This window comes from Diabrotica virgifera, chromosome 1 (assembly GCF_917563875.1).
Source record: "Diabrotica virgifera virgifera chromosome 1, PGI_DIABVI_V3a".
NCBI lineage: Eukaryota > Metazoa > Arthropoda > Insecta > Coleoptera > Chrysomelidae > Diabrotica > Diabrotica virgifera.
The window spans coordinates 245,891,487-245,911,599 of NC_065443.1; the positions used below are offsets into that span (position 1 = coordinate 245,891,487).

General features: G+C 33.7%; 1 protein-coding gene across 2 annotated transcripts in view; it reads right to left on the minus strand.

Annotated features, from left to right (window-relative positions):
* LOC114347394 (venom carboxylesterase-6-like) overlaps nt 1-20,113 on the minus strand; it is a 92,781-nt gene that overhangs the window by 16,471 nt on the left and 56,197 nt on the right. For both annotated transcript variants that reach the window (XM_028298130.2, XM_028298185.2), the window contains exons 4-7: nt 16,242-16,338; nt 13,234-13,425; nt 12,631-13,173; nt 1,377-1,552 (exon numbers count right to left, since the gene is read on the minus strand). In XM_028298130.2, the coding sequence (XP_028153931.2) occupies nt 1,377-1,552; nt 12,631-13,173; nt 13,234-13,425; nt 16,242-16,338 (1,008 nt within the window). The remainder of the gene's footprint in view (nt 1-1,376; nt 1,553-12,630; nt 13,174-13,233; nt 13,426-16,241; nt 16,339-20,113) is intronic.

Genomic DNA, 20,113 nt, shown 5'->3' on the forward strand with positions numbered 1-20,113 from the left:
CTAATTTTATAATACAGGATTAAAATGCCTACTTGTATTTAATGTTTTCCAAAGAAAACTAGATTTCTGAAAATAATTAAATCTCCTAGCTGTCATATTACTTAATAGGCTGTTTCGAAATTATAACTCTTACATAGACGAAAAAGAGAGGTTTTCAACAAGACCAAGTTTGTAAAATTCGATTTAGCAGAACCGGACTCAGCCATTTTTTCATAACAAGGTGCCCACTCACCCCCACCTCTTATTTGCAAAGGTAGACTTAAACTTGTGAAATGAAATATGCGCAGAATTTTATAATAAATACGATGATCGGATTTCCAGTGCCCTTTCATTAGGCAAATTTTGTAAAATTTTGGTTTTTTAATTTTTGATATTCAATTACGCCTTCTAACGGTCAACCTACAATTATGAAAATAATTTCCAGGCTTTTCCCAAGGCAACTTGTGTTATAAATATTTTTTTCTCAAAGCTGTACTATAAACGGTTCCTGAGATATGGCCATTCTTATTGGGACACCCGGTACACCCGGTACAGTGATGATGTAAATACAGCGGAAGGTAAATAACGCCGTAAACAAATTTAAATATAGATATCCATTACAATGATATAGGTAAAATCAGGAAGTTAAGATTAATTTGTGGTTGGACACTGGAGAAATGAAGAGTGGAGATATATAATGGGCCAAGTGACAAAAATACACAATCGAGAAAAATGAGTTTTTATCAGGAAACTGAACACTATACTTAACGGCGGACGCTATTTGTTGAATTTATTTAGAGCTGTTTTCAATGCAACTGTCACTTGGTCCATAATACAGATTAACGGCATTGTTGCATAGATAGGATTACCATACGTCCGGATTTCGTCCGGAGAGTCCGGATTTGAAAGACATGTCCGGATTGGGGTCCGGATATGAGAAATGTCCGGATTTTTTTCTTTACTAAAAAAAATGGAAAATACGAGGCCCAACGGTGGGAAATTTCATTCTGAGCAGCACCTTACGTCTAAAGTATGTTAAAACATAGGTGTATATGTATTTTAAACTGGCAGAGATTTTCGATGTTAGTTGCATATTATTGTAGTGAAACAGCTGTACTTTTAATTTGCCATATGCATTTCGCATATATGTACAATGTAGAGGTAGCAACACAGTCAACTTCACATTTTACGTTTTCTATAACCCCTTGGACTACCCCTGTCCGGATTGGGCCTTAATAAATTATGGTAACCCTATGCATAGACCATTATAATGGAAAAAACAGAAATATTGAGTTTTTGTCACTTGGCCCGTTATATATATCCACTCTTCAAATGTTTTAAAAAGTGTATTGTATTACACTTATAAAAAATTTTGCAAAAAAAATATTTTAATTTACCTGCGTTAGTTTATCAAAATTTTCTTCACTTATATCATTTTGTCCAAAATAGAAGTCCCTGATCTTCTTGGCAAATATTTTTCTATCTTTTTCTGGATATGTATAGTTATAGTCCAGCAATAAGTGGGCTTTGTCTAGAAAATCTCTGTTTATTGCTTCTTGATCTGTACAAAAATCTACAAATTGGCCAGAAGCGAGTTAAAATAACACCTGTAGTTAGGAACGGAGAGGTATAATATTTAAAAACTGTAAAGCAAGTAATGAGAAAATAATATCTTCAAGAAATTGTTCCGTAAAACATAAATGCAAGTTATTAATAATATAATAATTCTGATAACATAAAATCGATCTATCTGAATTACAAAATCTAAACAAATGAAATAGTGTTTTTAAATATAACAGACCTTGGGCCCACCTTTTTATTCAGTTATTCATGTCGAGTCGGACAAATTTTCTATTTCTGAAAATTTCGTAAATATATAGGTTTCTAAACTTTGGTGTGTCCGACAACTTAGTATGATACAATTGATCCAAATAATGCCATAACCCAGACATCCAAAGTGAAAGTTATCCTCCAACACCAAATTTTTCTATATGGTCCACATAATATTCAAAAAAAAGTCACACCATTTTGAGCGTCGGGTTTGGGGGGGGGGAGAGGGGAGAAAAAGCAAGAATAGGACAGGCAAGAAATGCTTTCAACAAACTGAAAAAAGTACTCTGTAGCAGGGACATTACAATTTCTTTAAAGATAAGACTTCTGAGATGCTACGTGTTCTCCGTATTATTCTATGGGTTGGAGGCTTGGACATTAAATAAGAATGTTTCGGACAGATTAGAAGCTTTCGAGTTATGGGCCTACAGAAGAATATTAAGAATAAGTTGGGTGGATAGAGTCACGAACATCGAGGTGTTGAGAAGAATGGGAAAAGATAAAGAGGTTTTAAATACAGTTAAAGTCAGAAAACTACAATATCTGGGACATGTTATGAGGGGCGAGCGTTATAACTTGTTACAATTAATAATGCAAGGAAGAATACAGGGTAGAAGGAGTCGCGGAAGAAGACGCATCTCCTGGTTAAACAATTTGAGAGCTTGGTTTAATTGCACTTCTGCTGATCTCTTTAGAGCAGCGGTATCGAAAGTGCGAATTGCCGTGATGGTTGCCAACCTTCTTAGAGGAGATGGTACATGAAGAAGAAGAAGAAGAGGGGAGAAATCGGTCAGAGAGAAATTCGTAGTTTTTTACGTTTTTTGTCAATATTTCTAAAACTATGAGGTTTAGCATGAACAATCTTTATGGGCAATTGATGATAATTTTGGGTGGTGAGGTTGACGTTTCTTTACGGGCTTGTCACTAGCATACCATCGGCCACTAAAATAGCAAATTTTATTTACAAAACACAATCCTGTTCAAGAAATTTTCTTTCATCAGTATAAATTGCCAAAACAAATATAAAAAGTATCGAAAACCTCCACTTTTCACCCTCCTTAACTCTGGAACCGTTGATTTTATAACAAATATGTACACAACCTTTTTTGTTTTAAATTTTATGTAAAACATTTTTGTATAGAACATTGTTTACGCTAAAGTACAGTTTTAGAAATATTGACGAAAAACGTAAAAAAACTACTAATTTACCGACTTCTCCCCCATCTCCCCCTCAAACCGGACGCTCAAAATGGTGTAACTTTTTACTGAACAATATGTGGACCAGGGGTAGAGGGGGCTCCTTAGCTGTGGTGAAAGCAACCTCTCTAAGAGAAGGAACTCTGAAATCAAACCCTGGTCCTCCAAGGTGGGGGTTAAGGCATCGGGCTAACTCCTCGGTACTTGTAAAAAAAAATGACTGAAGTGGGGTAGAGAGGACTCCTTAGCTGTGGAGAAAGCAACCTCTCTAAGAGAAGGAACTCTGAAATCAAACCCCGGTCCTCCAAGTTGGGGGTTAAGGCATCGGGCTAACTCCTCGATACTTGTAAAAACAAGCAAATGTTAAACGACCCAATAATCAGACTCGGATGAATGGACGGATCACTCGGCAACGAAAAAAGCGACGAAAAAGGACTATGAATTTTGGAACATGGAACGTTCAAAGCCTCTCAAATAAAATGGATGAAGTTATATTAGAGCTAAAATACATGAAAATGGACATCGCAGTGGTGACAGAAACTAAGAGGAAAGGCCAAGGATCACAGAAATTGGGCTACTATGATCATTTTTATAGTGGAGTTCCAAAACACATAAGAGCTCAACAAGGAATATCGATCTTCATACGCAGAACATTAAGAAAGCACATAACATCGTGGGAAGGAATAAATGAAAGAATGATAAAGGTCAACATGAACATATATGGCTATAGAATAACTATTTTGGGAGTATATGGTGTAAACGAGGACGCACTGGTAGCTAACAAAGATGAGTTCTATGAACAACTCAACGATGAAATCGTCAAAATAGGAAATGTCAGAGAAATTATATTATTAGGAGACCTAAATGGCAGAACAGGCAATAAAAAACAGGATGACGTAGTAGGCAGATACGGCGAGGAAGTACTCAACAATAATGGAACAAGAATAATTAACATCTGTAAACAGAACAATTTAAGAATTATGAACGGCTTCTTCCAGCATAGATGCATTCATAAATATACTCGGACCCAACCTACTATGAACCAGAAAAGTATAATTGATTATCTTTTGATAAAACAACGGAGTCGAATGAAAATTAACGATGTAAGGGTTTATAGAGGAGCAACATGCGGCAGTGACCATCATCTTCTAAAAGCGGAAGTACTGTTCTCCGGAATGAAATCTCAAAAAAATCTAAATCCACGAGAACAAGGAGGAAACAAATTGGCACCAAAAAAGAAATACAACCTAGAAAGCTTACAACAAACAAGCATAAGAACGTTATACGAAAAGCGACTGGACGAGAAACTGAAAGGACAATATACATTTATAAATACGGAACATCTTCATACACATATAACACAATGTATACACGAAGCTGCATATGAGGCATTGGGGGAGTACAAAGACAACATAAGAAATAAACCATACTGGTGGGACTTAGAAATAGCCACCGAAATAGACGATAAGAGAGAAAAGTACCGGAAATATATGAGTACACAGAAAGATTCCGATAAGGTTTTATACAAAGAAGCACAAGCAAGAGTGCGGAAAAAAATCACACAGAAGAAAAACGAAACGTGGACAAACAAATGCAATCAACTTAACGCCTATATAGGGGGGACAAGAAACACAGAGAGCTGGAAATTCCTTAAAACGTTGAGAACAGATACCAAAAGGGATATAATAACACCGATTACTCTGGAAAAGTGGGATGGCTATTTCAAGCAGTTACTAGTAGAAAATAGAGAAGATTTTATTAAAAACGAAGATCACGAAAGTTTCAATGTAATTGTCAGTGGCTCACCGATTCGGTTAAGACTGGAAGAAGTACGAAATGCATGCAAATCCCTAAAAAATAGAAAAGCGTCAGGGCCTGGCGACATAGCACCAGAACTGCTCAAATACGGTAGCAACACCCTGTATGAATACCTAAGAGATCTATTTAATAGATGTATGAATGGCGAAGTCACACCAAAAGAATGGCAATTGTCTGTAATTTCTACAATACACAAGAAAGGCAGTAAAAATATATGCGATAATTACCGGGGAATATCTGTCACAAGCACCATCAGCAGAGTTTACGGAAAAATTATCAAAAATAAAATAGAAGAAGAATACAAGGACTTAGAGGCCGAAGAGCAAGCCGGTTTCCGCGCTGGCAGATCCACCACTGACCACCTATATTGTGTAACACAGTTAATAGACAAACAAATAGCCTACAATCAAGAACTGCATTTAGTGTACATAGACTTAAAAAAAGCATACGATACTGTACCACAAAGTAAACTTTGGGAAGCCCTCGAAAAAACTAACATCAGTCTGAACCTCATTAAAGCTGTAAAAAATCTATACCAACATAATATAGCAAAAGTTAAGCTAGGCAAGGAAATCTCGTCAGGATTTGAAGTGAATAAGGATCTTAAACAGGGCTGCTGTCTATCGCCGACACTATTTAAAATATATTTAGAGCAAGTTTTGAAATCCTGGAAAAGGAAATGTAAGAATATGGGTATACCGCTAAATGATGATAACATGCTATACACTCTATGTTTTGCGGATGATCAGATTCTTATGGCCCAGGATTATCACGATATTGAATATATGACCCGAAAAATCATAGAAGAGTACCGGAACTGGGGTTTAGAAGTGAATACCAAGAAAACGGAATATATGTGCGTTGGAGGTATACAGCAGGATCTAGCGTTGGAAAATGAAATAACTATTAATCACTGTCAGGAATATAAATACTTGGGTCTTACAATTACACAAGATGGAACGTTGGACAAGAATATCCAAGAAAGGTGCACACAAGGAAGGAAAGCTATCGCATTATTGAACAAAATCCTATGGGACCAAAGTATCTCCAAAGAAAATAAACGTAACATCCATAACAGCATTGTTAAGAGCATTATAACATACAGCAGCGAAGTTTGGCCACTTAAAGAAAAATCCGAAAATATGCTCAGAACAACTGAAATGGACTTCTGGAGAAGATCTGCGGGTATATCAAGAATACAAAAAATCAGAAATACAAGAATATTGGAGATAATGGATGTAAAGCATACAATAATGGACGATATAAAAACAAAGCAACTAAGATGGTTTGGCCACGTACAACGTATGGAAGAAGACAGATTACCCAAGCAAGTGCTACGATGGGCACCAAAAGGACGGCGGAAGAGAGGAAGACCTAGGAAAAGCTGGATAGAAGGAATCCATAGGGAAATCGGAGAAAGAGGCTTGAACGAAGACATGTGCTACGATCGAGAGCAATGGCGATTGGGAATCGGAAGACGTCGTAGAACGTTATAAACCGATTATATATATATATATATATATATATATATATATATATATATATATATATATATATATATATATATATATATATATATATATATGTGGACCATATAGAACAATTTGGTGTTGGAGGAAAACTTTTACTTTGGATGTTTGGGTTAGGCCTTTTTTGGACCAATTATACTATACTACCTCCGTAAATTTGGAACCGTTCATTTTAGAAGGATTATGCATCGGACCTTTTTTATTTCAAATTTAATGTAAAACTTTTTTGTATAGAGGGCTGTTCATGCTAAACCGCGTAGTTTTAGAAATATTGACGAAAAACGTAAAAAACTACGAAATTACCGATTTCTCCCCCCTCTCTCCACAAACCCGACGCTCAAAATGGTGTGATTTTTTTCTGAACATTTATTGGACCATATAGAAACATTTGGTGAGGATAACTTTCACTTTGGAAGTCTGGGTTTGGGTCTAGTTATACCATACTAAACTGGAGTGCCTTTAAAAATGTGTCAGACAACATTACCAGTAAATTGTAAGTATTTTTGTCAAACAATCCTGCAAACAAAAATCATCATTTATCAGTGGCGGCCGGTCAGAGGAGGCAAGGGAGGCTTAGCCTCCCCATAAATTTTTGAAGTTATACTTCTTTACCGGCGATAGAGGGTAAATTTTTATATGGGAAAACCTAGCGACCGGGCGCATGCGCATTATAACTTTGTTCTGATTGGATGTTCAAATGACATGTCAAAAATTATTCAATATGGCGGCTGTGGCACAGCTGTAGTTAGATTATTTATGGTTGTTGCGTTTTAAAATTTGTGTGAAAAGAAACAAAAAACAAAAGTTAGTTAATAGTTATACTGCCTTTTTAAATAGTTTTCATATACCTATATTTTTGGACTTTTGGACTATTTTGGACAAGGAAAACTCATTCTAATTTGGTAAGTAGTTTTTATTATAATCATATTGTAATTATACATTTGGATTAGGTTGAAATACATACATTTATTTTCTCAAGAATGCGGATTTTAGAGAGAAATCCCAAATTAGGTTCGATTTTTATTTTTAAATTATGATTTTTTTGCGTAGATTTATTTATCTAGTAGGTATGTAATGCTTTGATTTACATACTTAATTTGATTACCAACAAAAGTTCTACCAATCTTCATCTAATATATTGTTTTCTTACTGTTTTGTTATATTTTTATATTTTCTTCCACAAAATTTAAACTACATAATTTAATTTTCAAAACAACTGTCAAACAGTAAAACGTTCAGTTACCGTATTTTTCCACATGATAAATAATGTGGGATTGGACGAGTGAGTCTACGCTTCGATTACGAGTCAAAGCGGCACGAAATTCACGGGTTCAATTCCCGATGCAAGTTTTATTTTTTTATGCATGTTATGATTGTAAGTATATTTGTTATATAATTTTTTTTTCAGAAAATGCGTATTTAAAATTTTTGCCAACAATTATTATCGTTCAGAAATCATTTTTTCTTTGTGGTATTTTTCAATGTGTTTGTGTGCGTTTTATTCTTTTATTTTTTTAAATTTTTGGTATGGTCTTAAAAATCACATAATATGTAGTAGAAGTATAACTTCTTACGTGCGTACAAAGTACACACACATTCTTGTTTACACACGCTACACTGTTTTGTTTACTTTGCTATTTTGTTTCGCGTTAGAGATATCGCTAAAAGTCATTTGAATAAGTTGTTCCAAATAATATTCTAACCCCACATACCAAATTTCAGAACAAAATTCGCACTTTTAGTTTTTTCATTATTTGTAGTCGGGATCGTAAAATCGCAGAGGAGGCTGCTGGCCGGAAAATCTCACTTGCTAATGCTCCGCGTAGCCCAGCAGCGTTTAAGGATGGTTTAACGAGACCCGGTCTCCTTAGACTCATTTAGAGCTGCACATCGCTTAACGCACACGCTGCCCTAAGTGAGATTTTTCGGTCAGCAGCCTCCTCTGCGGATGTTAGGATCCTGACTACAAATAATGAAAAAACTAAAAGTGCGAATTTTGTGATGAAATTTGGTATGTGGGATTAGAATAATATACTTGTTTAAATAACTTTTTCCGATATCTGTAATGCAAAGCAAAATATCGGTAATTTACCGTGTTTTTGCATTCGCAGAGTAAGCCGCCTTTAGAATTAAAAAAATTCAGTTGAGTATCTTAAACAATGTAAACCTTCAACCTGTATGGACTGCAAAACTTCAAATCTGTATTTATTTTGATATGCATATCTACTTACAGAGATAGAATTGTTAACAAATAAACGACACAAACTTTGGTAATACACTTTTACAATTATACTAACTATTTTTAAAATGATATGATATTATGAAATAATTATGAATTATTATGATATTATAAAATGTAAATAAAAAATGGTCAAAAAAATGGGTCCAATTAGATTTTGTTGGCGGATTTTTTTTTGCTAATGCAAAGTTTGTCTAGATAATTTACAGTTAGGTATAGCCTCCCTTATTGAAAAAATCACGAGCCGCCACTGTCATTTATGACTCCACATGGGGAGGGGGCGCACGCATCATAAAGAGTCATAAAATGTATACCCTCTCAGCTGATTTTTGCAATATTGTTTGATAAAAATATTTATTTTATCTCCGAAAAGTGAACACCACCCCCCCCTTACAAATTTTCCGAAATAGAAAAGTTGTCCGACTCGACATGAATAACTGAATAAAAAAGGTCTCATGTGGGAGGTAATAATTTTAAGTGTGGACCCAAGACCTACAAAGTTTTTTTGCTGTTAAACATCCAGCAAGTCAAAAGTAAACATGTTTTTATTGACATATTATTATCTACAGTTGAGTCCACGATTCTTTACCTGTGCCTCATTAATACCTGATGAGATAAAACACATACTTTTTATCTAGCATCATTCTCTTCCACGCATAAAACTAAAGACAAACCAGCTACCGCCTGTTATTAAGTAAAAACACATGGTTTTTTATGAACGCTCTAGACTCAGTACATCGAAAACATATAGGTAAAAAAAGACGTTTGGGGATGTTTTCAGATTTTTAAGTACAATTTGTGACGTTTATAGTTTGTTTACTTTTGAGACTGTCAATCTGTTCAATTTTTTGCTGTTTTTTGTCGAATTTTTGCATTTTGAAGTTTTTTGTACTTCACAAACAGGTGTTTCCCAACCAATTTTATATTGGAGTTTGAAATTTCGTGGTAAGTGTATTTTATTTTTCAATGAATTTTTAAAACATACGAAGCTAACCTCATTCACACAGTTAAGGGTTGTGTTTAAGTTTCCGCCAAAGTGAATAAAATGACAAAAAGAAAATATGTTATTGAATTTTTTTATAAATTGTTTATTTATTTATTGATCACTGATGATATTAAAAAATCTATTAAGCTACTTCACATATAGCTGTAATTCTGCAACAAAATTTTAAAACAAAACTCACATTTGACATTCTATTTAGTTGATAACGTCAAATTTTATAATATAACGCGTGATTGGAGCAGTAACCACTTTTTATCACTTGCTGTTGCGTGTAGTAAATTTCCGACTTATTTCGAATGCTTTAAATGATGACGTACGGGTAAATAACCCTGGACTTAACTGTACAGGTATATTTTATAAGTAGGTACCTGACAGGTGAACCGGAAGATGTGTCATATACATCATCATCACGTAGCACTACAACCCTGGGTGAGTCCTGGCTGATTGTACAATTTTCTTCCAATTTGTTCGGTCTTCCATCAACGTAGGGTCAAATGCAATGTTCATTTTTCGGATATCTGATTGGATGTTATCTCTCTATCGCATTCTGGGACGTTGGAGTGTTCTTTTGCCTATAGTAATCTCCTCCCATACCAGTTTTATAAGTCTCTCGTTATGAAGCCTGCGCACGTGGCCTGCGCACGTGGCCTGCCCATCTTAGTCGCTGTGATTTAATTTCTTGGACAATATCGGTGTCATTGTAGACTGCTTTTAATTTGATGTTGGTTCTGATCCTATACTGGTTTGTGTTGATGTCGTGGTTGAGTCCGAAAATTTTTCTAAGTATTTTTCGTTCAAAACGTCTGAGCTTTTCTTCGTTTGAGTTGGTCATGGTCCAAGTTTCGCATCCATATGTTAGTACAGGTCTGACGATGGATTTATAGATTTTGAACTTGGAACTTCTTGTAAGATTTTTTGTTTTATAAGCTTATCCAGTGCGAATAGACAACGATTTGCTGATTGGATTCTGTCTTTTATTTCTTCAGTAACATCGTTGCCACCTGTTATTACGGCCCCCAGATACTTAAAACGTTGTACTCTTTCGAAATTGAAGGTGTTGACAGTCACATTTTGTCCTATCCTGTCTCTTCGTGTCGTTCTATTTATACACATATATTTCGTCTTCTCTTCATTAATCCTCAGCCCTACTTCGCTTGTTGCTCCTTCCACCATGTTGAAAATGGCTTTTGTGGATAAGATGGAGTCTCCAACGAGATCAATGTCATCTGCTTTTCGCTATTAAACTGCTTTTCGGCACGAAAATAATTATTAGCAATTAAGATTAAGCATGAATTGTAATTTCGATTACCAAATTTCGAATTTCAATTCCATGCCGAAAACTTCAAATTTTAAATGACAAACGAGTGTGAGTTTCTTCAAAAATCGTGGAAGATATAGCGAATGCGCTAAGGCTATGGGAACCATGTTGTAATTATTCGCTTAAATCTTTCACTCACTCTGCTTTGAATAACTATGTTCAAAACATTGCCTATTCGTGATGAGAACTCCTGGTCCTGAAAACGATAATCTTGATTGTAATGCAAAAAACCTGTTACTTTTTGTAAATTTAGCGTCAAAAATATTTAGTTATTATCATCATCAATGGCGTTATAACTATTCGAGTGTCCTTGCGAGTGGTTTACTATTGACTTCCATGTGTCGGTCCTGTGACACTATTTCCCATTGTCTCACTCCCATTTTCTCCAGATCTTCTCTGACTGTATATTTCCACCTTTTTCTCCCATCTGGCCTCTCCCCGAGCAGCTATGTCTGGTTTAATTTTTGGATAAATTTTTCGCATGGCAAATTCCAAGACCAGGTTAAACAATAATGGGGACAACGGATCTCCCTATCTCAGTCCAGAATTTACGCAGAGAGCATTTGATATTTCCCCACCTCTTCTAACTTGTGCAAAGAAGTTACTTACACACATTTGAGTAGCGCAGTTAGTTTCTTGGGTACGCCCAGCTTGACCATTGTATTCCATAATGAAGCCTGTTTAGCCTGAATAATTGAATCATAAGCCTGTTTGAAATATAGAAAGATCTGATGCACGTCTTGATTATACTCCCAATCCTTTCAAGCATTTGTCTAATAGTAAATATTTGATCAACAATCGATCTTTCGAGCCTGAAATCACACTGGTAGTCGCCAATTAGATATCTCTTCGGCGTATGGTAGTAATCTTTTTAGTAATACATAACGAAAAATATTTAGTCATCAGTTTCAATTTACTGCAAGCAACATTTCAGAAGCCTGCTTCAAAAGCTATGTCAAAAACCTGTGTTCTGCGTTTTCATAACAAAGCTAAACATTCTTAATAGGTCAAAAAATTTTCATGGATGCACACAGATAATAGGTAATGTTTTGAACTTAGTTATTCAAGGCAGAGTGAGCAAAATATTTAAGCGAATAATTACAACATGATTTCTACAGTCTTAGCTCATCCCCCATATCTTCCACGATTTTTGAAAAAACTCGTGGAACACTCGTTTGTCATGTAAAATTTGAAGTTTTCGGCATGTAATTGGAATTCGAAATTTGGTAATCGAAATTACAATAATTCATACTTAATCTTAATTACTAATCGTTATTGTCGTGCCGAAAAGCAGTTTCATTGCCATTTCTATAACTCTTATGCACTGAGGCTGAAAAACATTCGAGTCGATTGCGTTCACGGGAAAACTTTTAGAGAACTATTCGGTAGCAAATATTTCATGGGGATTTTTTGTAGGGATATTTTATCGAAAAAAATTTGTGGGGATTATTTGTCCGGGATTTTTTCTGGGGATTTTTTGCCCGGGGATTTTTGTCTGGGGATTTATTTTCCAGGGATAATTTGTGGGGATTTTTTATCAGGGATTATTTGTCCGAACCCCGCCCAAGCCAACTCCCCATAGAGGAAAATTCTGGGTGCGCCACTGCAGCACACATTAAAATAATTAAGCTGATGTTGAAAATCATAACCATTCACGCGAAGGAGAAGAAAAGTATTTCCTTATCGATATCTAAATATCTAAAAAAAAGGCACTTACATCCGCTTGGGAATATTCCTTCATCTCTATTAACCGAAACAATCCATGGCAAATCCAATATTTTCCCACGCTCCAACAAACTATAAGGATGTTCGGGCAAAAAAGGATTGTTTGCCCATGTGTCAATTACAACTCCGAAAGGCGATATTGGCAAATGAACATACTCCATAAAATTCTCGATTTGTTCCATCAATAGATTCGCAGGTTTTTCTTTCAGGCAAGCTTTTAATGCTGATGTGGGTGATGTCGGGCAGCCGACATCTGCAGCCAGTTTTTGGGCAAATATTAGAGGTTTTTCTTTAAGAAACCAAGGACTGATAGCTGAACCGCTATTGGAAATTCCTCTAATAAAGAGGTCTTTTGACCAAGGTGATAAATAAAGAAGATGGACACATGATCCCCCTGCTGAGAATCCACTTATGGTAATAGATTGTGGATTTCCACCAAATGAGTGGATATTATCTCGTAACCACTTAAGAGCCATCACTTGGTCCTTCATACCGTTGTTTCCCGGTACTTCGTTATCTTCCGTTGATAAAAATCCTAAAAGCACAAAATTTTAAAATAAGATACAACAATTTAAGAATATTAAAAACAGCGTACCTAGTGGTCCTAATCTGTAGTTGAATGAAACGAAAATCACATTTTGATTATCCATCATAAAGGAATCGCTTGCCATTTGTCCAGAGCCATTCATTAAGGCACCTCCGTGAATTAAGAAATGTATATCGTAGCTGTTTTTAGTATTGACTTCACCTGGTACGTATATATTAAGATATAAGCAATCTTCTTCCCCTAAAAAGTGTAAAATAGATCTGGTTTATATACAGGGTGTTTCATTGGTAAACGTAAATACTTGAATGCTGAATAGAAATCACTCAGGCGGTTCTAGATATACTACATTTATTGCTTCGCCGATTTTTATAACCAAGGTACAGGGTGTTTTATCGATTTTGTCCATTTTTTCTGGACCCATAACTTTAGAACCACCCTGTATATTTTTTTTCATATTTGGTACACATATGTCTCATTTAGAACCCAAACCGTCCAACTGCTAATCACAAGAAAAATTTAGGTCTGGACTAAAAAAAATTATAAATTTATTGTGACCTTGAAACAGCACCTTGTATATTGAAATTTTTAAAATCCGTTTGCATATTTGAAAAGAGCACAAAAAACTAAGTTTAATGGTTCTCTTCAATTTTTCGGCCAGGCAATTTCATGACTTTAGTTTTGAAATTATATTGAAATTTTTAAGTACTCTCATATTAAAAAGCAGAACTTTTGAGGGGATGGGTACGTATTTTCGGCTGCAATGGTATTTAAATGAGGATTCATTTTTTTCGAATCCTGAGAAAACTACAACCTTTACAACCAACTACAAACTTTACAACAAACCTAATGGGCGTTAAAAGCTATTGATTCAAACCACCAGAGAAGAACGAGGCATTTAGGACCATATAACAACGAAGAACTAGAACAACAATAGATATTTACTATGTTCTTAAAAAAACCTTAAGAGGATGGGTACGTATTTTCGGCTGCAATGCTATTCAAATGGGGATTCATTTTTTTTGAATCCTGAGAAAACTAATAAGTATTTTTGAAAAATTTAAACGCAGAATGAAAGATTACGTTCTTACCGAGGGCTGAAAGTCCCTGAAAACTTCTATAATGTTTATTTTAATAAGTTACAGGGGTGAAAAACTAAGAGAAAATGTAGTGTGATTTTTAATTTCAAATATCTCATTCAAAAGAAACTTTTTATACATTCTAATATAAGGGACTTTCGGCCCTCCATAATAGTTTATTCTTTCACTCTGCGTTTAATTTTTTTTTAAATATTTATTAGTTTTTTCAGGATTCGAAAAAAATGGACAACATGTCCGTGGTGATATTTTCCAATTCGGACATTCGCTATCTTTGTCATACAACGCACTGAGTCAAATAGAATATGATGACAAGACAGTGACAGTTTTAAATATTTGACATCGCATCGGGAATATTTTGAGTTGTTGATTAAATAATATTGATAGTGTATTTGATAAATAATTGATTCAAGACGTGAACTTAATAAAAAGTTATTTATTGTTTATTATTTATGGAAGATCCAAGCAGAGAATGCATCAGGATATATTCTGTGATCCAAGTAATTTGTTTTTAAAGATGTTCAAAATTGTAAGCGTTCTATAGTAACAATATATTATTAAAAAACCACTTTAACATTTTTTTCTTTTTTTTTTTCGATTGAGTATTAGTTTTTGTTGTACATATAAATTATTATAATCCCTGAATACATATTTAGTGAAAAAATTATCACATTTATTAACTGAATTAATAATTTGCAATTATACAAATAACAGTTATCCAAGAACATTCTTGGAACATTCCAAGAGCCCTCTTTAAAGTTAACGATGACATTGTCAAGTACAATGACATTCTAGTAATGTTTACATATCCATACCAGTGTGAATTTTACTACACGTAATTTGCCGTGTAAAGACAGAAACAGTAAGGATAGCCGTAAAATATTTGCGAATTATGTACCGATGGCATTAATAATAAAATGTAAATACTACATTGAAACGACCCATTTAGTAATCACAAGAAAAATGCAGGTCCGGATTAAGAAGAAAACATAAAGTAATTGTGACCTTAAAACAACACCCTGTATATTGAAATTTCCAAAATCCGTTTGCACATTTAAAAAGAGCAGAAAAAAAAGAGACTTTAATTTTGAAATTATATCGAAATTTTTAAGAAATCTGAAAACAAAAATTTTGATATAATTTCAAAAGTAATGTCATTAAATTGTTTGCGCATAAAATTGAAGCGAGCCATTAAACTTAATTTTTGTGCCCTTTTCAAATGTGCAAACGGATTTTGGAAATTCCAATATACAGGGTGTGGTTTTAAGGTCACAATTACTTTATGCTTTTTTGTTAATCCGGACCTGGATTTTTCTTGTAATTACTAAATGGGTCGTTTCAATGTAGTAAATAAGTAGTTATTATTTTTAAAATGGGTATTTCTTCGTTAAATTTAATAATTTATTAGTTAAAGTTATTAATACCTGCTTTTTTGAGTTCTTAAAAATTTCAATATAATTTCAAAATTAAAGTCATTAAATTGGCTGGCCAAAAAACTAAAGAGAACCATTAAACTTAGTTTCTTGTGCTATTTTCAAATATGCAAACGGATTTTGAAAATTTTAATATACAGGGTGTTGTTTCAAGGTCACAATGAATTCATAATTTTTTTAGCCCGTACCTGGATTTTTCTTGTGATTAGTAGTTGGGTGGATTGAGTTCTAAATGAGACATATGTGTACCAAATATCAAAAAATATACAAGGTTGTTCTAAAGTTATGGGTCCAGAAAGAAATGGGCAAACTCGATAAAACATCCTGTAACTCGGTTATAAACTCGGTGAGGCAATAAATGTAGTATATCTAGAACCGCTTCAGTGATCTCTATTCACCATTGAAGTATTTCGTTTCCCAATGAAACACCCTGTATAAAAATGAAGTTTTATAGATAAAAATGTCAGTTTACGACTTTTTTTCACCAATACTAATTTTATCAATATTCTTAAAACTGTAATATTTTTACCAATGACAGGTCCCAGTCCTTTAAGATCTCGCTGTGGACAGGCAGATGACTTTGTCGCATCAATCACTTCGTTCCACGGTTCGACAGGAACAGGTTCCTTAAAATAACAATCAATATAAATAATTATTTTGACAAATAATTTTAAACTAAAAGGGAAGTTCCCTAGGTTGGCTGTATATATAGTTAAAAAAAACTCTAACATGAAATAAAACCACTTCTATGTAATTGGTATATTTATTAAAATTTAAAAAATCCCAATGGATTGAGTAAAATATGTCCAATTCAGAACGTTTTCAGACCTATCGGTCCATCATCAGTGACTGTGCATACTTGCTAAATAGCCCCAGAACCAAACAATGGTTGAATTTATAATTCGATTTACATTATTTAAAAATAATATTAAACAGGCTAAACGCTGATGTTACAGGATATAACCTACGGGAACATAGTCACCATGTTCGGGTACGGGAACGTAGTTAATATTATTTTTAAATAATGTAAATCGAATTATAAATTCAACCATTTTTTGGTTCTGGGGCTATTTAGCAAGTATGCACATTCACTGATGATGGACCGATAGGTCTGAAAACGTTCTGAATTGGACATATTTTACTCAATCCATTGGGATTTTTAAATTTTAATAAATAAACCAATTACATAGAGGTTTTACTTCATGTTAGAGTTTTTTAAATAATTTTAACTTTGACTGTATTAAATATAGTTTTTAACTAAAAATTGCTAATATTGCTAATAATAGAGTGTCCCAAAAGTAGCGGAACGGTCGAATATTTCTCGAAATAAACATGGTATCGAAAAACTGAAAAATACGTGTTCAATAATTTTCAAAAATCTATCGAATGACAAAAACACGACCCCCACTCCACCCCCTAGAGGTGGGACGGGGGTAACTTTGAAATCTTAAATAGAGACCCCAAGTTTTTATTTCAGATTTTGATTCCTTATTGATTCCAGATTGATAGATGGCGCTATATTTGAAAAAAATCATTTATCCTGATGTCATAGGTAAATAAGAGAAACGGTCTAATATCTCGAGCAGGGTCCCAGTAACCGGGCGTGCAACGCGTGCGGCGCACGCGGGCGTAACCCCAAAGGGTCGCCAAACCGAAGGTTTGGTAAATAAAAATTATTTATTTTAAATTAGATAATCATTTTTTATATACAATTTTAATTATTTCATGAACAGCTAGAGAAGTCTCAAAAATCAAACATTGTGTTATTACTGAAAAAATAATTATTCCCGTCCTGAAATGTTGAACTTGCTCCGTCAAAAATATATTCGCCCGCACTTCACTCTCGCCGAAGTCGATCGAGGTTCAACAAGTACGAGAGTGTAGACGGCCACCTTGTGTAACTTTGACTCACTTCGTTCTACTTCCATTCTCTGTCGGTCTGCTCAAAGGGATCTTTGTCGGTATCGCACTTCGAACGAATGTGTAGAGAGAGTACTTCGGACTTCGGTCAACTTTGGCAAAGTAACTTCGCCGAGAGTGTGGAGCCCGTTTTACTCGAATTAATGATAATTACCCTTAAGTAAACAAATGCTCTATGAATTATGAGTATGTATTTGACTTGAGTATCTTTACTGATTTTAAACTTTTGTTTTCGGGTTAAAAAAATTGGACAGTCTTTTTATTTGTTGTTATTTTAAGTGGCGTGGAAATTAAATTAATTGTGAAAATGGTATCAGAATCATTGCATAGAATAATAATAAAATTATTCATTTTAAATACTTATAATCGGGTTTCCTCTAATAAAATCCACAATTTACAATTTATTTTCAAAAAAAAAAAGAAAATAATTAAGAAATTGTGTCTGCGTAAATTGGAACCATATGGGAAACTTTTTTATTATTGATTTTACGGAAAAAATTTATTCTTCATAAAATGCTTCGCATAGTCTAAAAACTAAAATGCAACCAAATATAAAATTGTGTCAATCTTATGAGTATCAAAAATATGAATTTCGATCAAGAGTACCTTATATTTTACAATATCGAAAATTATTATTATGAAAAGTTGTTTGGAATTAATTAAAAACTCTTATGCAATTACATCCTTTTAATTGAATTTTTTTCCTCAAATTACAGATACCCAACGCCCTTTGCATTTATTACGAATAATGCGATAACTCTTTATTGTTATTGATTAATTAATTAATAATTATAAAAGAGTTATCACATTATTTGTAGTAACTGAAAAGGGCTAATTATTAATAATAAAAGACTTATGACATTATTTCTAATAAATGAAAAGGGCGTTGCTGAAAAGTACAATTAATGTACGATAAAAAGTTCTTTCTAAAAAGCTTTACATGGTCTAAAATCTAAGATGCAACCATCATATCCTATCAATTTTTTTCAATTTTATATGAGATATAGGTATGTAAAAAAATATGAGTTTCGATCAAAAGTAAGTGCCTTTCTATATCACAATATATTTCAATTAGAAGGATGTAATTGCATATAGAAACATATTTAGTTTGTTTTTAATGCTGAACAACTTTTCGTAATAAATTTTCAATATTGTGAAAACTAAACGTACTTTGCTCTTGACCGAAATTCATATTTTTTGACATACCTCGTATAAGATTCATAAAATTTGATATTTGATGGTTACATTCTGAGTTCTAGACAATGCGGAACTTTTTATGAAGAATAACTTTTTCTCGTAAAATTAATAATAAAACAGTTTCCCATATGGTTCCTAGTTATATAGACACCCTTTATAAAATTTGTTTGAAAACTTTGAAATGACAAAATATTATTGTTTATTTACCTACTTAAATATATATTTTTAATTTAATATGCAGGGTGCTTCATGAATGTTGCAGCAAAAAATTTAAGGGGAAAGGCGCAAAATGTCGCCTGTCAAAATTATCAATGTGTTTTAAATGTACATATCATTTTTTCGAATCCTGAGAAAACTAATTAGCATTTTAAAAAAATTTAAACGCCGAATGAACGATAGCGTTATTGCCGAGGGCCGACAGTCCCTTAAAATAAATAAAAAGGTTCTTTTGAATTAAATATTTGCAATTATTAAAAATCACACTAAATTTTCTCTTTTATTTTCACCCCTGTAACTTATTAAAATAAACATTATAGAAGTTTTCAGGGACTTTCGGCCTCAGTAATAATGTAGTCTTTCATTCTGAGTTTAAATTTTTCAAAAATATTTATTAGTTTTATACATATAGTTGATTTAAAGGGCGCTAAAATATGTCCCGCACGCGGGCGCCAATCAGCCTTGCGGGGGCCCTGATCTCGAGAAATACACTGCCAAAGGAAAAACAATAAAATACGTATTTAATATTTTTCAAAAACCTATCGAATGACATCAAACACGACCCATCACTCCACAACCTGGAGGTGGGGTGGGGGTAGCTCTAAAATCTTAAATGGCAACCTCCATTTGTTCAAAACAATTTTTAGAATTGTTGATAGATGGCGCTAATAAATAGTCTTTTTCCAATTATAGCGCCATCTATCGACAATTCTAAAAAATGTTTTAAATAAATGTTGCTCAATTTTTCATGATTAATCCAAACCTGCAATAAAAAATATAGGTTGCCATTTAACATTTTAAAGTTAACCCCCACCCCGCCTGTTGGGGGTGGGGTAGAGGGTCATGTTTGGTGTTATTCGATAGGTTTTTAAAAATATTAAACACATATTTTTTGGTGTTTATTTGAAAGTGTATTTCTCGAGATATTAGAGCGTTTCTATAATTTATCTATGTTATTAAAATAAATGGTTTTTTCGATTATAGCGCCATCTATCCACAATTCGAAAAAATGTCTCAAATAAAAGTTGCTTACTTTTACATAAATAAGTAAAATCTGCAATAAAAACT